The sequence below is a fragment of the Chiroxiphia lanceolata genome, chromosome 5, assembly GCF_009829145.1.
Source record: "Chiroxiphia lanceolata isolate bChiLan1 chromosome 5, bChiLan1.pri, whole genome shotgun sequence".
In the NCBI taxonomy this organism is placed as follows: Eukaryota; Metazoa; Chordata; class Aves; order Passeriformes; family Pipridae; genus Chiroxiphia; species Chiroxiphia lanceolata.
Window position 1 is genome coordinate 26,632,567 of NC_045641.1, and position 25,689 is coordinate 26,658,255.

General features: G+C 39.1%; 1 protein-coding gene across 1 annotated transcript in view; it reads left to right on the plus strand.

Annotated features, from left to right (window-relative positions):
• PPP1R3A (protein phosphatase 1 regulatory subunit 3A) overlaps nucleotides 1-21,496 on the plus strand; it is a 28,782-nt gene extending 7,286 nt beyond the window's left edge. The window contains exons 2-4 of the mRNA XM_032688129.1: nucleotides 15,588-15,646; nucleotides 15,756-15,892; nucleotides 18,119-21,496. Coding sequence (XP_032544020.1) covers nucleotides 15,588-15,646; nucleotides 15,756-15,892; nucleotides 18,119-20,635 — 2,713 coding nt within the window. The 3' untranslated portion in view covers nucleotides 20,636-21,496. The remainder of the gene's footprint in view (nucleotides 1-15,587; nucleotides 15,647-15,755; nucleotides 15,893-18,118) is intronic.
• The last annotated feature ends 4,193 nt before the right edge of the window (nucleotides 21,497-25,689 follow it).

The window sequence follows — 25,689 nt, forward strand, 5'->3', positions numbered from 1 at the left end:
CTACAGTGTAAATCTAGAGAACCTATTGCCCATCACATTTTTAGGATAAAATGTGGACTATCTTCTCAGCTACTAAAGGCAAAAAGAATGGTCCAAATAAATATTTTGTAAGTTAAATGCAGTCCCTGCCTTAGGGCAAAGGAAGGGCTAAGACCTTTTAAACACCATGGGAGCATGTTAGAAGTGGCTATTTGATCCCTGGAACTTCAGTGACACACATAAAAAAATATTAGTTGATATGTCAAAGGATAATAGGGGCTTGGTTTTCCGAGTGTTTCTCCACTCTCCTCCTGATTTGTGAAACCAGCTGATACTCTAGCACTAAACCTGAAGATTTATTGCTGTTGGTTACTAACTGCAGTCCTGACAGGCACAATTGAATGTGAACTAGGTAAAGCTGGCAGCTTTTTCTTACCTTACTCCTAGGTGCACCAAGTGGATTTGCATTTACATTTTGTTTTGATGCACAGTTATTGTCCCTGCAATGTTTATGGATACTGGACAACAAGCATAAGATGTTTTAAGACTGAGTCACAGAATCACGGAATCAACCAGGTTGGAAAAGACCTCTGAGATCATCAAGTCCAACCCTTGATCCACTACCGCTGTGGTTACTAGACCATGGCACTAAGTGCCACAGCCAGTCTCATCTTAAAAACCTCCAGGGACAGTGAATCCACCACCTCCCTGGGCAGCCCATTCCAATGTCTGATTACCCTCTCTGTAAAAGATTTTTTCCTAATATCCAACCTAAACCTTCCCTGGCACAGCTTAAGACCATGACCTCTTGTCCTACTGCTGGTTGCCTGGGAGAAGAGATCGATGCCAACCTGGCTACAACCTCCTTTCAGGGAGTTGTAGAGAGTGATGAGGTCTCCCCTGAGCCTCCTCTTCTCCAGGCTGAACAACCGCAGCTCCCTCAACCTCTCCTCACAGGACTTGTGCTTCAGTCTCTTCACCAGCCTTGTTGCTCTTCTCTGGACCTGCTCCAGCACCTCAATATCCTTCTGAACTGAGGAGCCCAGAACTGGACACAGTACTCCAGGTGTGGCTTCACCAGTGCTGAGTACAGGGGAAGAATCACTTCCCTGGTCCTGCTGGCCACACTGTTCCTGATACAGGCCAGGATGCCATTGGCCTTCTTGTCCACCTGGGCACACTGCTGGCTCGTGTTCATTTTCCTGTCAATCCAAACTACCAGGTCCCTTTCTGCCTGGCTGCTCTCCAGCCACTCTGTCCCCAGCCTGTAGCGCTGCATGGGGTTTTGTGGCCAAAGTGCAGGACCCGGTACTTGGCCTTGTTGAACCTCATCCTGTTGGAATGAGACTCTCTCTCCAGCTTGTCCAGGTCCCTTGGAAGTGCCCTCCCGCCTTCCAGCAGATCAACACTCCACCCCAACTTGGTGTCATCTGCAAATTTGCTAATGGTACACACAATCCCGTCATCCAGATCATCAATAAAGATATTAAATATAATCGGGCCCAACACTGATCCCTGGGGTACACCACCAGTCACCCACCAGCTGCCAACTGGATGCAGCCCCATTCTCCACCACTCTCTGGGCCTGGCCCTCCAGCCAGTTCCTAACCCAGGACAGAGTACCCCTGTCCAAGCCGTGGGCTGCCAATTTTTCAGGAGAATGCCATGGGAGATGGTGTCAAAGGCTTTGCTGAAGTCCAGATAGACCACATCCACAGCCTTCCCCTCATCCTCCAGGTGGGTCACCTGGTCATAAAAGGAGATCAGGTTGGTCAGACAGGACCTGCTCTTCCTAAACCTGTGCTGACTGGGTCTGATCCCTTGCCCATCCTGTAGGTGTTGTGTGATTGCACTCAGGATGATCTGCTCCATAACCTTGCTGGGCACTGAGGTCAGGCTGACAGGCCTGTAGTTTCTCAGGTCCTCCTTGCAGCCCTTTTTGTGGATGAGCGTGACATTTGCCCACTTCCAATCATCTGGGACCTCCCCAGTGAGCCAGGACTGCTGGTAAATGACGGAGAGCGACTTGGCGAGCTCTTCTGCCAGCTCCCTCATCACCCTAGGATGGATCCTATCTCGTCCCATAGACTTGTGAGGATCCAAGTGGCTCAGCAGGTTGCTGACTGTTTCCTCCTGGATTACAGGGGGGTAAATCGGCTTTCTGTCCCTGTCTACCAGTTCCGGAGGCCAATTTTCCTGAGGACAACCTGTCTTACTGTTGAAAACTGAGGTAAAGAAGGTGTTAAATACCTCAGTCTTTTCCTTCACTTTGGTGACTATGTTCCTCCCCATGTCCAACAAAGAGTGGAGGTTTTCCTTGACCCTCCTTTTGCTATTGATATATTTGTAGAAACACTTCTTGTTATCCCTAACAGAATTGGCTAGATTGGGTTCAAATTGTGCCTTTGTCTCTCTAATTTTCTTTCTACATGACCTAACTATATTCCTAAACTCTTCAAGAGTAGCCAGCCCTTTTTTCCATAGTCGGTAAGATCTCTTTTTTCCCCTAATTTACTTTAAAATTTCCCTGTTCAGCCAGGCTGGTCATCTTCCCCACTGGCTCACCTTTCAGAACGCTGTGCATTCAAGACTTGCTTCTTGAAGCATGTCCATCCCCCCTTTGTTTTCAAGGGCTGTTTCTCAAGGTACCCTCTGAACCAGTCTTCTGAGTAGGCTGAAATCTGCCCTGTGGAAGTCCAGAGTAGAAATTTTATTGATGGCCCTCTTTGCGTCCCTGAGTATTGAAAACTCTGTCATTTCATGGTCACTGTGCCCCAGACAGCCTCCAACCACCACATCTCCCACCAGCCCCTCTCTGTTTGTGAACAGCAGGTCTAGCAGGGCCCCACACCTGGTAAGCACATTTACCAGCTGGAACAGGAAATTATCCTCTATGCACTCTAGGAATCTCCTAGACTGCCTCTTCTCCACTGTGTGGAGTTCCCAGCAGACATCTGGCAGGTTAAAGTAGCCCACAAGAACAAGGTCTGGTGACTATGAGACATATGCCAGCTGCTTGTAGAATAATTTGTCACCCTCATCATCCTGATTGGGTGGTCTATAACAGAATTCCACCAGGATGTCAGCCTTGTTGGCCTTCCCCCTGATTCTGGTCCTCAGATACTCAACCTTATCATTACCGACCTCGAGTTCTACAGAGTCAAGAGTATGTCTTACATATAGAGCCACTCCTCCACCTCTCCTACCTTGCCTGTCCCTTCTGAAGAGCTTGTAGCCATCCCTGGCAGCACTCCAGTCATGTGAGTCATCCCACCACATTTCCGTGATGGTGACTACATCGTAGCTTCATGTTGGGGTAGAGGGTTGAGGAGTTTGTCAGTGTCTAAATCTACCCCATTAAGTCTGAACCAGTGTCTCCTGGGTTATATTCCATGTCTTCTTGATAGAAATATTGAGATCTATCACACAATTGCCTTGCTGTGTGGTACTAAACATGTGAAAAACAAAAAAAGGTTATAAAAGTCTCTCATGGTGATAACACCTGGGAGTTTTATCTTATTGAGATACTGAATTTACAATTGCTTTCCAAGATTTAGATCAGAGTTGCCCTTTCTCAAGAATAACTCTAAGGGGTTTTTTGTTGTCATCTGTTCTGTTCTCCTTCCCAAGGGTGGTTTTTGTGTCTTAGTCTCACCTGACTGCCATCTGTCCATCTGCCTCTTTAAGGCATTTGTCACCTTCTTGCATACCTGCCTCAGCCTTGTGCAGTCAATCTCTAGGAAATATACTCTCTTCTGACATACTGGGAGGAGACTGCTCCTTCTCTGTTCTTCCTCCGTGAGATCCAGAAAAAGACCAGGAGCCACTTTGGTTACGGTCTTTTTCGTCTCAGAGCTAGACAAAATAGGCACAACTTGAGAGTTCCTCTCCTTCCATCTTCTAAAGCAGTGTGAGAAAGAAGCAAGAGAAGAACAGAGGAACACTACCCTCATCTCCTCTCTACAAAATCATTTTGATATTTGATCATGCCCCTTCCAGAAAAAATACCAACCTAAGAAGCATATCCTCTGACCTTAGGCCAAACCTAGTCCTAAGAAAACATGACTCCTGATTCACCTTTTCCTCTCTTTTAATATCTTGGTCCTGGAAATAGGAATCCCAATAGTAAGGTCCTGCAGTACTAATTCACAATGGAGCTGTCAGTAGACCTGCTAACCCTGCCCAGGAGGATCTTTTTGAAAGAGGTTCTCTCTTTCTGAAATACTTGGCCCGTTCTGTTAAAGGACTTACTCAGGTTTCTGACTAACCCACATATAAAATAACTGTGTAACAGGACTTCTGAACTGGTTTCTTTTCAACATTGCTACATGGATGCTGCAATAAGGCACAGCAATCATGACAGAGTTACAAAATGATACGAAGAAAGTGGCAGTGTTCCTGTTTATAATTGCTATAGCTTAATTTGAGGTATAACTGTCTTATTTTGCAATGTTTTTTTCTATAGTTCTCGTATCTATAGTTATGAGATTTGGGGATAGACAGTGCTATATTAAAGGTTTGAGCCTGGCACCAAATCGGTGTTGGGCTCCTAGTTCAGATTGTATGGCACTAAAATATTCTAATGGACAGATATACATCTGTATTTAAAAAAAAAATAAATAATAAAAATTGTATTAATGTTTTGCCATTAAAACTCAAGGTCTTTTTTAATGAGCTAGAAAATAAAGACTAATTTCTTGGGACTTTGTTTGCTTTGAGGCTATGATTATTCTCATCTCAAGTCAAGCCAATGCATTTTGTTCTGTGCCACCTATGTCCCTGCTTCAATCATAAACTAAGACTGAAAAATGAAAATATTAGTAATTGGAAAATATAATCCCCTGGATAGCACCAATCCAATAATCTTAATAAAAATAGGTTTATTACAAACATTGTCTGAATCCTACTGGGAATTATCTTTTCAGAAAAAACACTCAAATTCCCTTACAGCTACTCTCCTGATCAATTGTCCCCCCTTGATACTATTAATCATCATACCATATACCGCTTATTCTGAGCATCTTTTTCCACTTCACTTTCCAAACTTCTTTTCTGATTTCTCCTTGTGCAGAAGCTACTAACAGTTCTTTATGATCATTTTGAAGCCCCACCTTTTTTCTTCTGGTGCCAGCCCCTTTTGTTAGGTGAGATGACCAAAACTAAGGACTATTTCCTCAAGGTGGAGAAATACCACAAGTTAATAGTCTTCCTCAACTTTCAAACATTTAAGTACAGGTTCTTTGTGTCTCTGTTTTCATGCAAAATGCTTGTGAATTTTGCATGACTGACTCTCCTGATAACGCAGTCTTCTATTCTCAGCCTAGTTTCAAAATGGCAGCTGCAGTGCAAACCTCCATTGACATGCCAGCCAGCAAATGTTCTCACCTACTGCTCTAATAATGAGTGGACCACTCCGTCTTCTGCCTCTGTCCTCTGTTTCCTGACTATCAACAAGGGAGCTAATTAGTGTCAGTCCTGTTTGTTTGGTGACACCTATTTACTAAGAACTAGATTGAGCCTTCTCTAACACTGCCAGTAGTTGAAGGTCATATAAGAAAATCAATCTTTCCTAGAGTTATAATAAGGGCTCTGATTTACATACAACTTCATTCTAATAGGATCAATTGTAATGGTATAATATTTTAAAGTATTATTCAGTAATTTCTACTTAATATTCGCACAGCTATTCAATTATAGATGTTGATTTTCTCTGCAGTTTTTGCTTCTGAATCTTTACCTGCGTGGTCTATAATTTCAGTTATTGTTTTCTACATTGTTTACATTAAATTATTTTTCTGTTATGCTTCTATTTTCTAAAGACCTCCTGGAAAAAACCCCATAAAAACAGAAGGCCATGGTATTGCCACATGTGACATGTAATAACAATGTTATGTGTAACATGGCATCTCCACAAGGAGAGGTCATTTGAAGTCAAAATACCTTTAGGTAGGAATTGGCCATATTTTCAGGTAAAGCCAACTGACAAGTAGAAATTCATGAGCATGCATTAGGAGCCCAGAACAAGGAATGATACTGGCTGAGTTACAGATGTCCTCTGTTTTGCACAGACAGCAATGCTCCGCACCTCGCTCACACTGCTCTGTGCTGGCCTGGTCTGTCTGTGATTAGTGCAGCTGTTGATTTCTGCTGTATCTAAGTAGTTCCCGTGACTCTACACTGAGTTTTGGTAGGAGGCAAGTATTTCAGCCTGAGGACACAGCCAGTGCCCAGGCCCACAGCCCAGCCACCTCCCAGGCTCTGCTCCCCAACACCACTCTTAACTTCACTGTGGCACCATCAATGTCCAACACAGCTCTGACATCCTACCTAACATTAAGATCAGCTTCTCTTAATAGTATGCAAAAGCCTGAAAATTACATAGAGAATTTTCCTGAAAACTGTTACAGCTGCATGCTTAGTTTCCTTGCAACTTGCTTTCAGAAACATTTTACAGCCTCTCCCCACCTGCCCTGACTAATGGGTTCTGTAGTTCAGAGCTCTCATATGCTGCAGACACAGACTGCCCTTTACTGCTTGCTCTGCTGCTCGCTTTGTCCTCTTCTCCAAACCTTGGACAGACCCTTCCCAGTTCTGATTTTATGTGTCCAGCACCTTTGCCTTCTGGGACAGCCATAATTATGTGTCCAGTTGTTTAGTGCTCTCCCTAGGGTCTAATATTTGAATTTTATTTCATTGTCTTTTACCCCTATGTCTTGTCTTAAAGAAACAGAGGACTGTTTAATTTTCTTACTCAGTATTGTCAATTTTCTTTTATTTTCTCTCTGTATGCCATAGTCTATTGCAACACATCCTCTTGTAGGGTGCACATCTTTTTTTTATGCACCCTAATCTTCGTATGTTCCAAATCTGGTTTGAACTACTGAAATTCTTTAGCAATCATAAAAACCCTTTTCCTATATTTAGATGACTCCTAAGAAAAAAATGTATTCTCTTAATTTCTGGCAAATTCTTATCAATATCTTTATATACAAATTGTCATAAAGATAAGCTATTCTTATCTAATTTTTTCTAGGAGTTTAAGATTGTCTCAGCAGGAGTTGCTGAGGGATGAAACTTCTAATGATGATTTAAAGCAGTGAAGTGTGTAGGCTGAAACTGAAATAATTACTGCTGTAACCCTCTAAGCACTCCAAGTTCCTCAAGAGAAAATACTTTGTTCAGAACAGACCCTGAACAACAAAATGCTAAAAAAGTAAAATAATAATAATAAAAAACCCCAAACCCTTGGAGCAGGATGATAATTTAGAACTAGAATCAGTATAATGTGGGGATGTTCTCAGCAACTGCTCACAAATGCACCAGACATCACAATTAAAAAGGAATAATAATTATTGCCCCATTCTAAAGTATGGAATACTTTATTCCATTCAATAAGTCATGAACACTTTAAAACCATCAGTGTAATCCACAAGCCTATATTTACAACATTAAACTGGATGTTCTGCCTTTTCAATAACTGTCATCTCATCTCTGTTATTTTCACCTCAGACTCTAATTGTTTCTTTTATAGGAGCTAACCTACCAGTGTCCTTGGCAGTACAGTTTATGGCTCATGCATTTACAGTAATTGTTTGGGCAATTTGCCACACAGTATAACAATCTTCACATCACAATCAGTTTTTATAATAAACAGCATTAGTTGTGAAAAATACAAGTGATGCATGATTCTTATGGTAGATAAAGGGCACTGAAGATGCCCTTTAGAAAAAGAAAGGAAAATGCTCAAGCCTTGAACTACTTGAGAAAAATACTGATGTCACAATAGAGCTAATTAATTTGATGGTACAAACAAGAGGGGGAAAAAACCTTGCATTCATTAGTGTCAATTTCAAATGAGAACATACTCTTCATAAAAATAATATTCTGTCTTCGTTTAGACAAAAACGTGCAGGTAAACAAATCAGAAATAAGCACCAGCTCCAGCAATAACAGTGATTACACTCCTTAGCTTTATCAGAGGTCTTTCTCCTCCGTAGCCACAGGTAGTTCAGAGCCTGGGCAGATACAACTTGCAGGTAGAACTTTCGATGAGGCCAGATTGTACTGCCCACCAGCCTGGCTGGCTCCAATGTGACCAGCACTACCAGACACTACTGGGCACTGAAGCCTCTGTACATGTACTAATCTGCTCTTGGGAAACTGAGCATGAACTTAATGGCTTCTCTCCATAACAAGTGAGTGGTTGCACCTAAAGATGTCTCACTGCATGTGTCTCTGATGCAGACAGTTTGTGGCCTCTTGGTTTTCAAGTGGCCCAAAATAAGAGGTCAAGCATTGCCAAGTGGGGAGGCTGTAGGACACACCTCCAGCAGTCAGTCTCCCATGTTAGAAATTCTCCAGAAGAGAAATAATATATATGCCCTCTTATGGCAGTGCATAGGCAGGTAATCCTCAGACTCCTTGTCATCTCCACGCCACCTTACGGACCCTGGTTGGTGCTGAGGCACAGCAAGGCAAGGCCCCAGGAGGCACAAATGTGGCTTCAAGCCAGGGCTGCACCTCCCCTCTTGAGCTCAGATGTGAATTTTCTGGCAGCACAAGGGCTTGAGACCAAGAACTGCATGCGATAATAAACTGGGGAGTGATTGTGTTATAAGACTATAACTTCAGCTTCTGATAACACAGACATCAATTTAAATCAGTGGGAGACTTGTCCCTATAGTGAATTTTGGACTGAGCCTTATGGAAGCAAGGAGTGAGTTTATCTTTACTCATTAAATATTTAGTTCATATATTTAGTGAGTGAAATAGAAGATGGAGACAACATCACAAGAGAAGTCAAAGTCTTTACGTTGAAAATCCACATCAAGATTCTTGGTGGCTCCCGAACTCCTTTAGTTGTCACACAAAGACCGACAGGTCAGGACATGGTTTGAATATAGATCCTGAAGTGTGATGGGATGTGTCTTCAGTAGTTGTCTCATCATGATAATGAGATCAGATTATCAAGATTATGGTTTTAACTTTTTTTTTTTTTTACATAGTACCATTTTCTTTTGCCTCCTGGCATTTCCATCTCCTCATGAATTTAATATTTTCTCCCCTATCCAACTGTTGTTTTAGGAACAGTATAAATAGAGCAATATTTTAATTGTAGTTTTCCAGTAAGTCAACTGTTATAAGGTTTATGTTAGTTATGTTAGTTATGTTAACAAAAAAAAAAAATCACCTCCATTTCAGGATAGAATTTTGATTTTTTTTTTAATTTATTTTGAACCTACAGTAAAAATCAGAAGCATGAAAGATTCTGCAAGATCCCAAGACTGTCTGGATTTGTAAATAAAATTGCTTTGAAAACTTTTTTTCCATTTACTTATTTTTAACTAAATATTTAAGAAATACATTCTTTGAATACTTTAACACTCTCTCTGAATTTCAGATTAAATAATATATTCCTTTAAAATATATTTTTCTTTTAAATATAAGATAGTATAAATTTGATCAGTTTTCATTAATTTCAGGAGTTTTACAGGTACATTTTCTCTTTCCATACTCTGTAATCCAACCATTTTAGCCTTTTTTTGAATTCTTTAAAATAAATACTTCATGATTTAAATAGTAAGATCTAGTGTAAGTGGATATAACATAGAACAAAGTGAACAGTGCTGTGAGGTATCCAAACATACAGACACAATTTTAGCCAAATATTGGTGTGTGAATTAAAATCATGACAAGCTATGATAACACCACCCATTATGGAAAAGTTAATACCTTTTGGCTATAGTCCCAAACCTATTTATGACCAGACCAAAGCACCTGCTATTCCACAGTGAAATGTGCAGTCCTGAAAGCATAACTCTCAGGGCATTATAGCTGCACAGGAACATTTGAAATAGGACTGGACTGGGACTATGGGGTCATGAAGTCTTATCCCTTGGGAAACATGTTACATAATCCAGTTCGCAAAAATATATCCATGTTTCCATACTGAGACCTTCTCAGTTTCTTGTGTCTGGTATTTGCACTTAAAAATTACAGGATGTAGTCTTCTAATGCTACAGAGCTTGTTTTAAGTTTCCATAAAAAATGTTTTTGTGAACTCTTTATATTAATTTTACATTAATAGTCTGACTGCTTAATAAAATTATATCTTCTGAGTATTTACCCCTTTGCTGTATCAATAACATTTTCTCCTCTCAGAGTTTATTTTGTTATGCTGAAAATGGAAGTACTCAGTTTATCTTCTTGGTTAATATAGATTTTTCATCCTGCAAGTCTTCTTGTAGTCCCCTTCTGCACCTGTTCCAATTTGAATCAATCTTTCTTTAACATTGCAGACAAGTGTTCCATAAGAGTTCTTATGGGTGCCTGCTGCCACAACATGAACATTTCTTATAAATCTTTCATTACTGGGAAAACTTTCTCTGACTCATTACTATAGAACTTGGTTTGCCTTGATATCAGTGTCCTGCTCATCTCACACCAGTGGCCTGGAAATGTTTTCTGATAAAAAATAACACTCAAATTTTTCTTGTTCATCTGTTTCTTCCAATTTCTGAGGCATAGTTTTGTGGCGGAAACTCTTTCTGGTCCCTAAATGTATAACCTGGCACTTTATAATTTTGAATTTCATCCCTTATCTATTATCCTGATCCTCCAGGCCACCTATTTCTTTCAATCCTCCTCTGTGTTGGTCATGTCTCCCAACTTCCTATCTGCCACAGATTTAATTTAACTTTGACTTCTTGTGCTTTGGTCTGTAATAACATGACTGAGTAAGTCTGATTACATGACTGGTCCTCTCCAATTCCTCAGCGGTGCCTGCTAGCTCCACACAGCCCAGCTTGTGGGACCCTGCTTGGCACTGACAGTCTCTCTTCCACCACCCAGCTCTTATACTCATATCCCTCTTCTCCTGTTTAATTAATAAATTTCCCATGTGGCTGCACAACAAATGCTTTAATGAAATCCTGATAACTGATTTTTAGACAAGGGAAATGTAGTAATCTTATCAAAGACAGATATTATCAGGTGAGTCTGGCATTTTTTATGCCATTTTCTATTTATCTGTATTTCTTCTCTCACTTAAGTTTTGTCCTAAATCCGTTGTGAAAAGGTTTTGAAGACAGCTGGGCCTGTAGTTGCCTTGACACTATTTCTCTTTTTTTTCCTAAATATAACTACTACTTTTTCTACTCTTCTAATACTGTTACAGTAGTATCAGGATCAATTTGATAGATCTGAATAGCAAAGGTTTTAAACCAATATGTGTTTTCCTCTCTTGGGTCTCTCAGATTTGGGTTGGAGATTATCTGCTTCTCTTAACTGGAGCATATTTAAACAAGTTCTGCTCCCAGACTGGATGAAATAATATAATTTTCTAAATCTCTGTTCATATCAGTTATGTCCTGTAAGATCTCTGTTCCTATAGGACTCTACCCCACTACTAGCTCTGTGGTAGAAAATTTTAGAAGTCTCTTGATTCTGGGGTTATACGTAGATCATCTGAAATCCTGATCCAACCTCACTTCTAAAAAAAAATCCCTATTTAACTTAAAAAGACTATTTAGAAAGCCTTGACATATCTTAGTTTACCCCAACCCTTTGTGAAGTCAAAGAAATATTTATTGGCTAATTATTTTTTTTCTCATCACTTATACATTGTCTATCTAGTCTTCACATCTTTAGTGTTCAAGTTTAACATTTCCTTTCTGGGATGCCAATTCCCTGCAACTTTTGGACTTCTGAACTCCTTCACACAATGTCCATCAAATTTTCAGTCCTCTCTGTCCTACTGACTAGACCCTGAGCTTCATATATGAATGCAAATTACAATGATAACCTGGTTTTATTCCTTATTTATTTTTATAATTCAGTCTGAGTGAATGATAATTCCATCAAGAATGAATCATATGATCGTAAGTTGTTCAGTTTTTTAAGCTGGTAGAAATCCTTAAGTTCCTGGTGTACTTTATGAAGATGTGCCCCATTCAGCTGAATCAGCAGAATCAACAGAGCTTCTGCAGGTTTACAGGTACATATGCTGGAGGAGAACTGCATCAGCTGACATCATGGATTTTTTTCTAGCTTTAACTGTTGTTGGAATGCCTGGATCACTCAAAAATAAAAATAAAAGCTTTTTAACAGAACACAATTTTTTTTCTCTCACAATGTAGACAAATTTAAACCACCTTTCACAACAAAGTGTGATAATTAATTTCTAAAGCAAAAGCTTAATTAACATTCTAATTTAAAAATCTGCTCACAGAATTCTGATAGTGTGCTAGGAGAATATTTCAGAAAAATATGGAGAAAATCTAACCAGACAAATACCTTCTAATTGCCCCCGTTTGATGAAGGGGGTAATTTTTATTGGCTTTTGGGAAGTATTCCAGTCCTTAGGGTATACATATATGTTTGAGGTTGTTCTGTATTACATGCACTCATAGTCTCAATATCTTCATATCACTTCTTAAATTGAAGAAGTGATTTAAATTACTATCATTTTATGCTCCTTGTGATCCTCAAACACTGCAGTATCAACATCCTCAATTTAGGTTAATTTTAGATTTTCCAATAAAATAGTGTTATGAGGATGGATATTTCTAATATAGAAGTAAAATAAGAAAAATACCTGAAATAAGAAAAATAAGAAAAACACACTGAAATTCCCTGTACTGAGGTATTTGTGGGACACGTGTGCAAAAATAATGGGCTATAAACCAGAAATCTTTATAAAATTCAGCGCAACATTCAAGAAATTACATTACAAGCCCTGCAGTGTGGATCCCAGCTGCGAGACTGTGTCATCATTGCTGTTTATTACCTGTGTAGCAGTTGTGAAAAGTGTGGACCAGGGCTCTAGATGCTACTAGAACAAGAGTTAAGGAAAGATTCAACTCCAATCACAGCAAAACTAAAACTGAAGGGCTCAGGTCACACATGCATTGAGTGTTACAGCCCTAGACACTAAAAATCCATAGCTACATTACAGTTAAAATTTATACTTACAAGGTGAGATTCATGCAGATTTCAGTAACAGCCTAAGCTGTAAGTTCCCTTTATGGTCCAGAGGCAGAGAAGCTCCTCTGAAGGATATGTCACTTCATCTTATTCATGATGCCCATGTTAGAGGGAATGCATCTCCTTTTGGAAGTGTTAATCCCTCACCACTGATGATAGGCATGATAGACAAGACTGCCTGAATACAGATGCATAGGAGACTAAAGCTAGATAAGGTAACACCAACCCAGCACACACCTGTAATTATCCAGCTTGAAGCATCTTTATACCTGTTTATTTAAAGGTTTGGGAAATAGCTACTCATCCTCAGCATCTTATTCAAAGACTGTGTCTGTATTTTTACAGTGAAAATTTGTTAATCAAAACCAAAAATATTCACTGGATAGGGAATATAGGAAACAGGGGGCAGAATCCAGTTTGTCTTTTCTCTAGGGAATGAAAATTAAGCTAAAGAGCTTGTACATCCAACTTCATGAGGAGTAGAGAAATTTGTCCTCCAGTTTTTACCCAAATGTTCTTTATCCTGGCAATTTGGATATTTTTTGGATGCATGTGCAGCATTTTTATCACATGAGGGTATGACAGAATCTGAAAGTGCCACTTCATCTTGAATGTGAACTCCAGCTGCCTGTAGACTATTATGCTAGATATAGGCATCAACATCTTCTCTTCTTCTGGGAATGTTTCTTGCATGAAAAACTCCATTCCTTTTAAGAAGTAGATGAGAGTCCCTTCTAGCAGCAAATTATGCCATCCCTCCTTCCAAGAGTTGCATTCATATTGCTGAATGCTGCAGGTAGACAGCTACATTCAAAGAATTCAGCTACATTCAACAGAATTCCCTGCTACGCCCATGTGGCTTTAGGATTATTATTTTGGGGTGATGATTTAGTTCACGTGTTTTACATATCTTGGCTTCTCATTAAGGGCTTTTGCAGACACCTATTAGCACCTAAATGTTTTAATGTATCTGTCTTATGGTTAAGCCCTGATCTACAGGGTGTCTAGATTTATGGAAACAGGTGAGTGAAAAAGATGCAGAAGGGCAGAAGAAAACTGGGAACTAGATGTAACACTAAGACGAGCATTTGAACAGTAAAAAAACCCCAACAAACAAATTAACAGCCCTCCCCAAAACCCTATGTATAAATAATAAGCACTAATGATTTACATTAAAAACTCCACAGATCTACTGAAAATAAGGGCCTGACTCTGAATTCAGGATTAAATTCAGATTATAGCAACTGCTGACAGGAGAAAGTACATCACGGTGTGAGTAGGAGAGTGGGAAATGTGTGGAGGCTATGCATATACCAGGATTCAAGAGTGACATAACATTCATACAGATTGCAAGAATATTCAGCATTATTGCAATTAATGGTAAAAAAGAACTATTGAGATAGCAATAAATCTTGCACTTCAAGGACAACTTCTAACAAAAAATGACCAAGAGGAAATTTAAGAGGCAGTGCAAATTACTTCAAGTACTTTCCTACAAGAACTTTACATCTTCCCCTGAAGTATCTGATGGTGGCCAGTGTCAGAGATCAAATGGTATACTGACAGCAGCTTCTGTCTGCTTTAGTCTGGCAACCCTATAAAGAGTGGATTTTAAAAAGTTGGTGACAGTCAAAGTCTAGATTCTTTTAACAGAGTATAAATTTAGCATCCTCCTTCTGAATTAAGCATTTAGGTGGCAGAGTTAATGCTATATCAATTCAAATGAAAGACACCAGGAGAGAATAGAAGGGGAAAAGATTAATATTTGAAAATTAGAAAGTAACTCAGGTGGACGGCTGGTTGAAAATTGCATAAATTAAAACCTACAAAAAAAGAAATCGCTCCTCATAGAGAAGTCATTAGGATTGATATAATAATTTACATTTCACATAAGTGATATTATTTTAACTTTTTTTCCCTTTTGCACTAAAGATTAGATCCCTATAAGCACACAGTTCAAACTGCTATCACTTTGCATTGATATAGATGAGGACTGCAGGCACTAAGCACCTTTCCGTAGGTGTTTTTCATGTTGGACCTGGCCTTTGTTTTCACAGCCAGCAAAACAACAGAAAAAATTACACTTGCTGCAGGGAAGCAGAATTCGTTCCTGCCGGCCAGGCATAGCTTAGCAACAGGATTTATACTGTACATATGCAGGGAGAATCTTTTGATTTATTTCAGGTAACAAAGATGTCTTTTTCCAGCCATCTCTGTATGTATACAAATATTTGAAAAACACAAGCAAGAGAGAGCCCTGGCCTCTTGAACACATATATCCTCCCAGACCCTTGCCTGACCCCAAAATTATACTCTTCTGTCACTGACCCATCTAATCACCTTTGTGCTGCTTTCTCAAAAAATGCCTGGGAAAACCCATCAGCTTTGCAATGTAATCTGAAGGTCAACACATTCTCATTTTCTTGGCCAATTCTTTCTTAAGACCAAGCCTTAATATCAGGTCACTCAAAAAAGCGCTACATTTTATATAGCTGTTATTTTCAGAATTTCAAACAGCATTTAAAATTTTGTGTAATTAACTAGCAGTCTTTATATTTGAGTGTAGGAGGAATTAGAACATAATTTTTGCAGAATAACACAAGAAGTTTCTTTTTGTTTAGCAGAAAGGAAGAAATATTGGCAACGTCTGATGATGACACATGGAATAACTCAAAGACTTCAGGTACAACACCCAATTTAATTAGTTCTTCCTTACTGCACATGCTAATTAAAAATAGTGTAATAACCAACCTCGTGAAAATTATTCAACTATGTTTTTTTTAACTCTTCAGACACAAACATCCCAGAGATTGTTTATTCACAAGCAGAAGACAAGGACACCGAACGAACTAATAAAAATATAAAAGAGAAAAATGCAGAATACAAGCAGGGTGATCACAAAGATGATGAAAAAGAATTAGAGTTGCTGGTAAGTGTTATACAATTATATCTACAGTATTAAATGATTTGAATCCATTTACGCTTCAAAGCTGGTGAAATGCCCCCTTTTAACAGAGCTGACTGATGTACTAATTTACAAATGTAAAGCCTTGGTCTGTACTTACACTGAATCTCTAACTGATTCAACAATAGAAGGTGCTTTGATTTCAGTATAGTGCATCAACTTTTTCTGGTCTTAAATTAATGACTTCTCCCTTTTACTTCTTTACCAGAGGCTCTAAATGACAGTTTGAAGGAATTAGAAGAGTAGCATTTAAAAAATCTCCCCTCCTAGTCTCTAGGGTGGAAATATTCTTAAATACAGGTTTTATATTTGGTAAAATTTTTATACTTATACTACTGCTTGCTTTTAAGGTTTTTTCAAAGTATAACTATGTAGCCTGCTGTATAAGCAAAATAGGTACATATATATTTATATAAGCAGATTTTTATGTATCAGTATTTGATATTAGATTTTTTACAATGAATTTCACACTCAGTGAACATTCAATCTATTTGGATTTGTGTGCGTGGATGAATGTGCATGATTTGCCTTGCACTTTTCAGTATGAAAGAAAAAATGGCAATAAATGAGACACATACAGCAATCTATTATTCTCAGTGTCTGTTCTCAGCTCATATCATTTGGGTGCATAGATTCATAATCATAGATTATAATAGCTATCACCTGTGAAAATGTGGATGCTGAATCAGACAGGAAAGGAAGATGAGAAGCATTCTTTTTTTTCTCATTGACATAGAGAAAAAAATCCTCTCATTTGAATATAATTTTTTTCTTGTCTTTTACTTTAAAAAAGTTGAAAATTGTTGCATATTGTGAGACCTTTCACTGCCTGAAAATCAGAGTCTCTTTGTTTTTTTACAGTGAAACAGAGAAAGGAGGACCTCTAAAATCCCTTGTTGTTCTCAGTCCACCCTTTTAGAAAAAACAGGATCGAGTATAACCGTTTGTTTATCAATTGCCAGACTTGTCCATACAATAAATGAAGGGGGAGCTATAATTTAGATGTTAATTTCCACTATGCACTCTTTAATGAATTAAACAATGAAGGCTTATAATAGATGGAAATACAACCAAATCTTTGAAATGCACAGGCATTGGCTCACAAGACAGCTGTGCAGTTGACAAGTAACATGAGCCTTATGTGAGAAGAAGGGGAAATCGTAAGATTTGCATATAATTATTGAGATCATGCAAATGTCAGTTATGAGGAGGGGAAAAAAACACAGGCATCTCACTGTTAAATCCTGACAGTTGGCATCACCGAAGAACTCAAATACACTTGAGCACTGGTTGGCAGAGGGTCATTAAAACAGAATTTGCAGAGACATTAGCTCCCTCACTTTTCTTTGAGTGACGTTTTACTATTAATAGTTTGCAGAGGCTTTGCAGAAAACATATTAATAAGAGAAACTGTAATGGGGGTATCTACAGCAAGTGCAGATGCATAAAGGGGTGCCCAAGAATCTAGCCTCTAATTGATCAGCTAGTGCTATCAGTGTGACTGTGCTAAAGTGAGAAGAGAGTGCAATGACAAGCCAGCATAGCTGAATAATACAATATGATATTTGGGAGCTAGGAGGGGGAGTGATTAGTTTCTGGCCTTTTACTTTGCTAATCTCATTTCCAACTCGTGTCTTACCAGATTGTCTAAAAACAGTCTGGTTTGAAGCCTGTAAAATGGTCCCTGAGAGAAATGAAGCGCAGATAATCCTTACAGAGTTTGTCAGTGTGAAATGTGTCTTTGTTTTACTGGACAATACTATACATTACTGGGCACTGATGTACTGTATCAATGCCCTCATTTAAGTGCCAATCCTACCCCCTCGCCCTACGGCTTCATCTCTCCAAACCTAGAATCAAATGTATAGAGAATGAATTAGCCTGCCTTTAAGGGAATATTCTCTTCAGATTTAATTTGTATAAAATGTATTAGCAGCTAACTGAACTCATGAATAAAGCAAGAGGGTTCTGAATGCTATTTTATTTCCTGCTCCTTTCAGCACCAACATAAAGCTCATTACCTATGTTAAAAAATACATCCAATGTAAATTTTGCAAATGGTTTGGAACATGTTTCCATATAAGCTTTGTTACTGAAAACAAAACTTTCCATAATGAAATCCTACCTCCTTCATTTGGCGTGTTTTTGCAAAGCACTTTTTGATCATTCTTTTCTATTCTATTGTTTCAGTTAAATCAGCACTTCACAGAAGCTAGAGGTACCTCTTCCAGAGATGAAAGGAGTTTATACACCACAGAACCAGTTAATTTTCCAAGTGAAACTGAAAGATTGGTGAAAAAGCTAACCTGTATAGAAAGAAGCAGTGACTTACACCCTGTGCCTATCAGTTCCTCATCTGAAAACACTTCACAAGTGATAGGAGGAGAATTAAAAGATAAATTTAAGTATTCTGTAACAGATTATATTAGTCAGCTACCAGGGAAGGAAGTCACTTCTGGCTCAGTAAATGGTGGTGAGCGGTCTTTGGAACATACTGTTACCAGTGAGAGCCTTTTATCCACAAAAGATTTTCCTGTGACAAAACAGAATGAGGCTATTGGTATTACGGCCACTGTCTCAAGCCGACAAGGAGAGAGCCACACAGATGTTTCAAAAGGTGAAATAGATAGTGCCTCGGGAAGTAAGACGATGGAGAGGGTATTCATCAGTGAGGATGCTCCTGCTATCTCAAAAGGGGCTTGTGAAATGAGACCAGAAACCATCGCTCCGGAGCATGATGAATCCATGCAATTAAATGCATGCATAGCAAGGACGCTGGATGGCAATGCTAATCCAGCTCCAGAGCACCAAGCACCACAAATGTCTCACCACACTCTGGATTTGTTATCAGACGCTGATAAATATGAAGGAAAAGTCAAGATGATTGAAAGCAAAGTTCAGGTACATTTAAGAGAAGATTTATATGCTGGCACTTTTGCATATGCTGATGTCTCAATAGATTCCACACAAAGACGATATACGCAAAAAAAAGGAATTGGTGAAATGTCGGGAAAAAACTCTAACACTGATGCAGGGAAGGAGAAGAAAGTCATCGAAATAGCAGACTTGGCATTAATCGGTGAGGAGGAAATTTCCAAGCCTTTCAAGTCACATAGGAAACACAATGCCAAAGCCCTGAACATAACACCTCCGCCAGCTGAGAACAACAAGCAGACACCCAGGGCCACATGGGGGAATGAAAGGCAAGTTGAGGACACTCAGGAAAACAGAGGATTCATGAGGTTAAAAGACAGAGATAAGCCAGACAACATAAATAAAGGGAGACTGACTGGAAGGGAAAGTGAAGCAAACTCCACCGAGCAGAGGTGGCAAGAAATGGGGAGCAAGGTTCATTGGGGAGCAAGAGGGAGCACGGAACCTCAGAGTACAGCTTCCACAAAGGAGTTGTTTACCTGCCAGGAGGCAGAGAGTTGTGAAAAGTCTTCTGTCTCTGAGCAGGATATTACAGAGGAAGCAGAGGCAGGTACGGCTTATATAATTAAAACAACACCAGAAAGTGCTCCAGAAAAAATGTCTGCCAGCGAAAAAGCAGTAATTGCTAAGCTACCTCAAGAGACTGCACTAAGTGACAGGCCCACAGAGGAAAAGGAAACAGCGTTTGATACACATGAAGGGAGAAATGATGGTTCACATTATGCTCTTTGTCAACTCAACACAGTGGGTGTATTATATGACACTGAATTTGAAAAGGAATCAGTTTTAGGTATTTATAATGCATGCGTTCATGAAACACTGCAAGGAGAAATGAAGTCTCTATGCAATAGCAGGGAAAAATGTGCCAAAGTACAACCAGACATAGGCAATATTCTACCTGTAGGAGAAGCAGTAAAGGTTTCTGATACAGGAAAAAAAGAAGATTTGCAGCAGACATTATATTCAGAAGTATCTAAATGTCCCCTGAGCACCCAGAAGCATCTATACAGTGAGGAAGCAGAAGAGCTCTATAGGGAAGAAAGTCATGTTGGTATGCTTTCCCATTTATATGCTAAAGCTGAAACAAAAATGCCACCTTCTGGTACAAACACTATTCCTAGTCACCATCTTAAAAGCTCTTCAGTAGCATATTCTGAAGGGTCCACTGCAGCAGGAGGTATGGAACACCTGTATAGACACTTTGAATTTGAAGTCTTTGACAAGGTTGCTGCTGAGTCAGGGTACAATTTAAATCTACCAAATGAAATTAAGTGTATTAATAAAAACTTCCCTCCCAACGTTGAAACAGCAGAAGTACCTTCCACTTCAGACACGGTAATTTCTAGAGAAGGAAGAGGAAGAAATATAGGTCAGTGTTTCCATCAAGCAGAGCTCCAACAAGAGAAGTTATGGAGGCCAGAAATTTTAATTAGTAAGTCTACCCAAGAAGGTGGAGGACCAGACTCTCAATCTGACCATTTATTAACTGACAGGAAAATGCTAAACAGTCTTGATGACTCACAGAAAGAAAGCCAGCACATTTCTGATTCTGCAGATATTTCTAACCAGAAGAGTGAAGCACTTAAGTTGCCTAATGAGTCTCCGGGTTTAAAACATATTGCCTTCAAAATATTCTGTTTCTTCTTCTTTCTTCTATTTTCTGCAACACTCTACCACTATGATTTGATGGTCTGCCTTGCAGTCTACCTGTTCTCCTTGTTTTGGCTATACCATGAAGGAGGAAGAAACAAGGAGTCTATCAAGAAGAAATAACATTTACTGTCAGCTGTGCTCAGGATCCATGGTCAATAATCTCCAATTCCATCAAAGCATTTTCACTATTAAGGAGTTTATTCATTGTTAGAACCAAAGTAAGATTTCCAGAGAAGCATCTTTTTTTAACAAATTACATATGAACTTGAGCCTTCATATAAGTAATTAAACTATACAGGACCATTATGTTTGGATCATTAAATACCTATATGAGTATGAGTTCTGAAGCATGTCAAGTTAAAATGAAGTACAGCTGTTGCTTCTTAGCAGGATTTGAAGAAGCAATACTTCATATCTCTGTAGTACTTAAACCCACCATTTACTTGCTTTAACTTCTTTTGCGGTAAAGCTTCATACTTTTCTGGGAATTTTTTTCTAAGATTCTGTGTAATAGATAACAACACAAGGAACAATATAAAACCTAAATCAGTATTTTGGTACTGACATTGCAATTGATAATCTGCTAGTGTAATTCTCAATGCTCTGAGCAATGCATCTCTTGATAAGTTAATACATTTTTCCAAATTTGTATTTCATTATTTTAACTTAGAGCTCCAGTGGTACCCTTGTTTGAAAAATGTAAGGCTTTGGCTTAGTAACATCATGTAACTTTCAGGATGTAATGTGTAGCAGAATAGATGTTCTGTTTCCGCCCTGTAAAGATTGAAGGCCACAACTACAGGCCTGGTACTATTCACTCAGGTGCATGAGAGTTTTTGGTGTTTGTAAATGAGGACTATGTAACACAACTGAGAATCTCACTGAACTGTTATTTTAGGCAAAGCCTTTGAATGCCATTTTTTCATCAGTGTTGTTGAGCATATCTACAAAGCATTAAATAAATTTTACAAAGGAACGCTATGATTGTGTGAAACATGTCTGAATTAGGTTTACTGCTTTTTTCCTATGGCTTGCTACATAAAGCTAGCCAAACACCAAGAGAAAACACAGGGCAAAACACTGGTGTTCAGTGAGCCTTCCTTGTGTGGTTTTGGTGAAGCAGAAAAGGCAGTATCTGCCCTAAGGAGAGTCCAAATTGATCTTGTGCAGCAGGATTCCTGTGGGGTAGGCATGCTGGTGTCTTTGCTGCTCCAACATTGTGGGCGTCCCATACAGGCTCATGGTGAAAGTTTGTCCAGAAGGAAAAGGAAGGACAGGTTATGACGCTCTTCAGCCATTTCCCAGAGGATGGTCACAAATGCCTTCACAGGTAGCATGTTAAAGGAAGCACCAAGGCTGCATAATGTTAGTGGAGCCCTGGAATTTAAGAAGGGAAAAGAGTTGTTTTGAAGCTCTGTTTGTTTCACTTTCCTTACTGTCACTGTGAAATACCACAACTGTGAAAGTCTTGATTGTAACATATGGCTGAAGCTATATGATGGAAAAATTATTGTCACTAACTTAGCTCTGAAATAAATCTTTTAAAGTTCATTTAAAACTTACTCATATGTTTCAGAATGTTAGGACACTGCTACAGCAGGCACCTTAACATTCCCGTTCTACAGGGGGTAAAACTTTGAAGCATTGTGGGAGCAGTGTATTCAGTGGGGTGAGCAGATGTGTACATGGTCTGTTGCTGATATGCGTGCTGATGACTGGATACCTTAACAACTTCTGAAAGCAATCCATGAATGTGTTATAGCAATGGACTAGAGGCATTAAAGAGAGACACTGAAGGTTGTGTCCAGATGTTCAAAGATATATACAAGCAAAATATTAATCAAGATAAAGAAATTAATTTAATAGGCATTAGGAGCTGGATCCAATAAAAAGCTTAGGCTTAGACTTAAAGCAGGATTGAAGTCAAATCAGTGTAATCCAAAATCATGATCGCAAACCCTTCCTTACCTGGAGACAACTAATGCTGAAAGAACCTAGGCTTTTCATGACATTTATAGTCACTTCTCCAAAATGCATAGCATTGCCTTACTTTAGGTAGTTCACTCTCTGCAGTGTGACAGGTCCCTGGCCTAAGTCATTCACAATTTCAACCTCACTGGGACAGAGACATCAGGTATTGCTTCACTTCCCAGTACAGTGGAAGCTCTCAAGTGGTGTCTAATATATTCTGGAAGGATCAAGGTCCTCAGTTAGAGGGAGAAAAAGGTGAAAAAAGCACCCTGCATTTGTGTGATGCACCCTGCTGAAAGTGTCACCATGTAGTCAGGTACCAGATTCCTCAGGGGAGAGAGATCAAGGGCATAGGACACATTTCAGTCTGATAGTTAAAACCACCAGGGCAGAAATTAGAATATTTAGTTTCAGTTGCTAGTTAAAAGCCTTCTACAATCTAATTTGCCACATAACTCTTTAAAGCAAAGTTCATAAAATTCAGAGCAAGGACCAAATCACAGGATTCAAACCCATATTTGAATATTTTCAGCTTTACCAAACCTGGGCCTGCCATCCTACAGGATATACGTTAACGATTGGAGGAGGACTGTGAGGAGGACTGTGGCCACCTCTTTGGCAGTATCTCTGTGCATAGGTGGGCTCCTACTTTCTCAACTGAGTTATGCTGAAAGTGATTCTCTGCTCAAGATAATAGATATTTCACTTTCCATTTGTGTGTAGAGGCTTTCATTTGGAACTTGTATCCCAGGGGAATTTTCTTTTCCCAGAAGTTATAATGTCTATTTTTTAGAGAAGTCTTAATCTGGCAGTCTAAATGCCTAAGGACTCAAGATAACTAAAGAACTTTAAATATCTTGGAAACAGGCCTTATTGTAGACAGAGCTGAGCAGTTCAGCCACCATGGAAGAAGTGGGAAAGCCTGGTTGCGTTTTTTATTGAATCTTGGGGACTCCAAGGAGTGTGCCTTTTAAGGACTCTTACTCTTTCACATGGAAGCACAGGCATCCTGGAGCCATGGGAACCTTTGTGTGTTGGTTGACTGTACGTAAAATGCAAGTTAAAAAGAGTTTTTCTGATTTATTTGAGCCCAGAATATTTGGTTCATTGACAAAGATTCAGCTCAGCAGATTGGACAGCAAGAAAGGGGGTCAGGGACAATTGATGGGCCCAGGACTATGGGTGGAAGAAAGTCGTTGGATTGAATGAATCTCTGGAGAACAGAAGAAAAATGTTACAGAGAGCTCAGGAGAGTCAATATGACCTGCAAAAAGAATGCCGGGGATGAATAGAGAGGATCTATTAATACAGACATTCATTAAAAATTAGTAGGCTTTTAGTGTGTGTCATGATATATTTAAACCAGTTCCTACATATCAGCTAAGTTAGTTCAATATTAGTTCATATTAGCTAAGTTAGTTCAATCTCTGCAGAAAGCATGCTGAGGCTGTACTCCTGTGTCCAACAGGTTAAACGTCTTGATTTGCCGTTTTAAGATGTAAAGTCATTCAGAGTTGGAATTTAGGGTAAATATTTGAATGTTAGAATAAGCACCTTGCATGTACACACAAGTGGAATACTGTTAGCATTTCTCAGATTTGGATTGGGATTTTATGTTCTATATTGAAAATATTTAGTGGGCATAATCAGTTTCTGATTGCAAAACAGGACTCTAGACTGATCTGTGAGCACAGTGCCTGAAATTTAAAGTACATATGTGCTTAAAACAACAAAGCAAGTAATTTTATCTTTTTTTATTTATCATGTGATAAGATATCTTTTAAAAATCCTCTTACTTTTGTTTGTTGTATAGAAGCAACACCTTTATAATGTTGGGAAAATATTGGATTTCTACTTATTTCAGTGAATAAGTGCTGTGTTGTATTTTTGCAGGGATTCATATTTAGTTTCCACACTAGGCCTTAGTAACATATTTCTAGTTAATACTTTCATTTCTAGTAGCTTCTAGTTATTTTTTCAAGCTATGCAACAGAAAGAAAGTATGATCCTATGTGGCAGGCCTGTGGTCACAAAGGGCTCGACTCCAATACAATGCAATGATTAAAAATAATATAATGGAAAAAGGCTTCCTTGCACTACTATTAGACATATGAAGTTTACATACATCCCTATCACGGGAGGTGTCCCATGGCTATTATCCAAAGTGCACATGTAACAAATAAATTAATTTTCATATTGCAACACCTCCAATCTGTTGAATTTACTTAAATCTATATTCAGGGCAGCAGAGAGAGGAGTGGGAAGAATTTCTGTATTCAGATACCTTGTTAGGAGATAGTGAGAGCAATCATTAATGACCCAAGTACTTGTTATTACCAATTGCTGGTTCTTATCCATCAGTGACTTCTGGATCAAGAGAGGATAGGCTCTGAAGCAATCTACAGCCTTTAAAGGCCTATTTAATATTGGAAATCAAAAAAATAAACAGGACAGGGTATGAACTAGATCCCTAAAGGAAGGTTAGAATGATAATGTTCAGAGTCACTATACTAAATTTTATATGCCTGGTGGTATCTACGCCCCTGAATAAAACACCTAGACACTCTTGTCATTGAACATAAGAATGAGATTCAAAATAGACAATGTGTAAAATAGGGAGCTGCCAAAATTTTCTAATAGAAAACCCTGATGGCAGAGTTGGGTCTTACACCCTTGCCCTGCCAGTGGGATTAAATACTTAATGCTAGTGGGAGGGACGTGCCTTTCTTGGTGTCAGGGCCATGCTTTTATCAGGTCGGGTTTCATATCCTGCAGCCCTCTTGTGCACTGAGGCACGTAAACTGCTGCCTTCAGTAACAGAATACTTTGCAGAAAACAATCCCAGAGTTTTGGGACTGGAGAAAGGGAAGGTTAACCCTTTATAAGTGTAGATTGGAGGGATATTTGGATATAAACTCTGTTCCAAGAATAACTTGTGCGTTTTATGTGAAATTCTATTTAGATTGAATACAAAACCAACACCAAGACCTTTATGCCTCCTCAGTGAGGTCTACTTCTTCCTTAGTCTACAAAGTTATTCTTACAGGTCTACATCAGTGCCTCATGAATTGGGATGGGAGAATTGTTCTAGCCATGAGGGAACTGTGGACTTCTCTTTAAACCTGCGAAGGTTCTTAAATTCCAGTACAGTTCCACTTCAGGGGACCATGTCCTTTCGTGAATCCCAGCTGAACTTTCTAAGA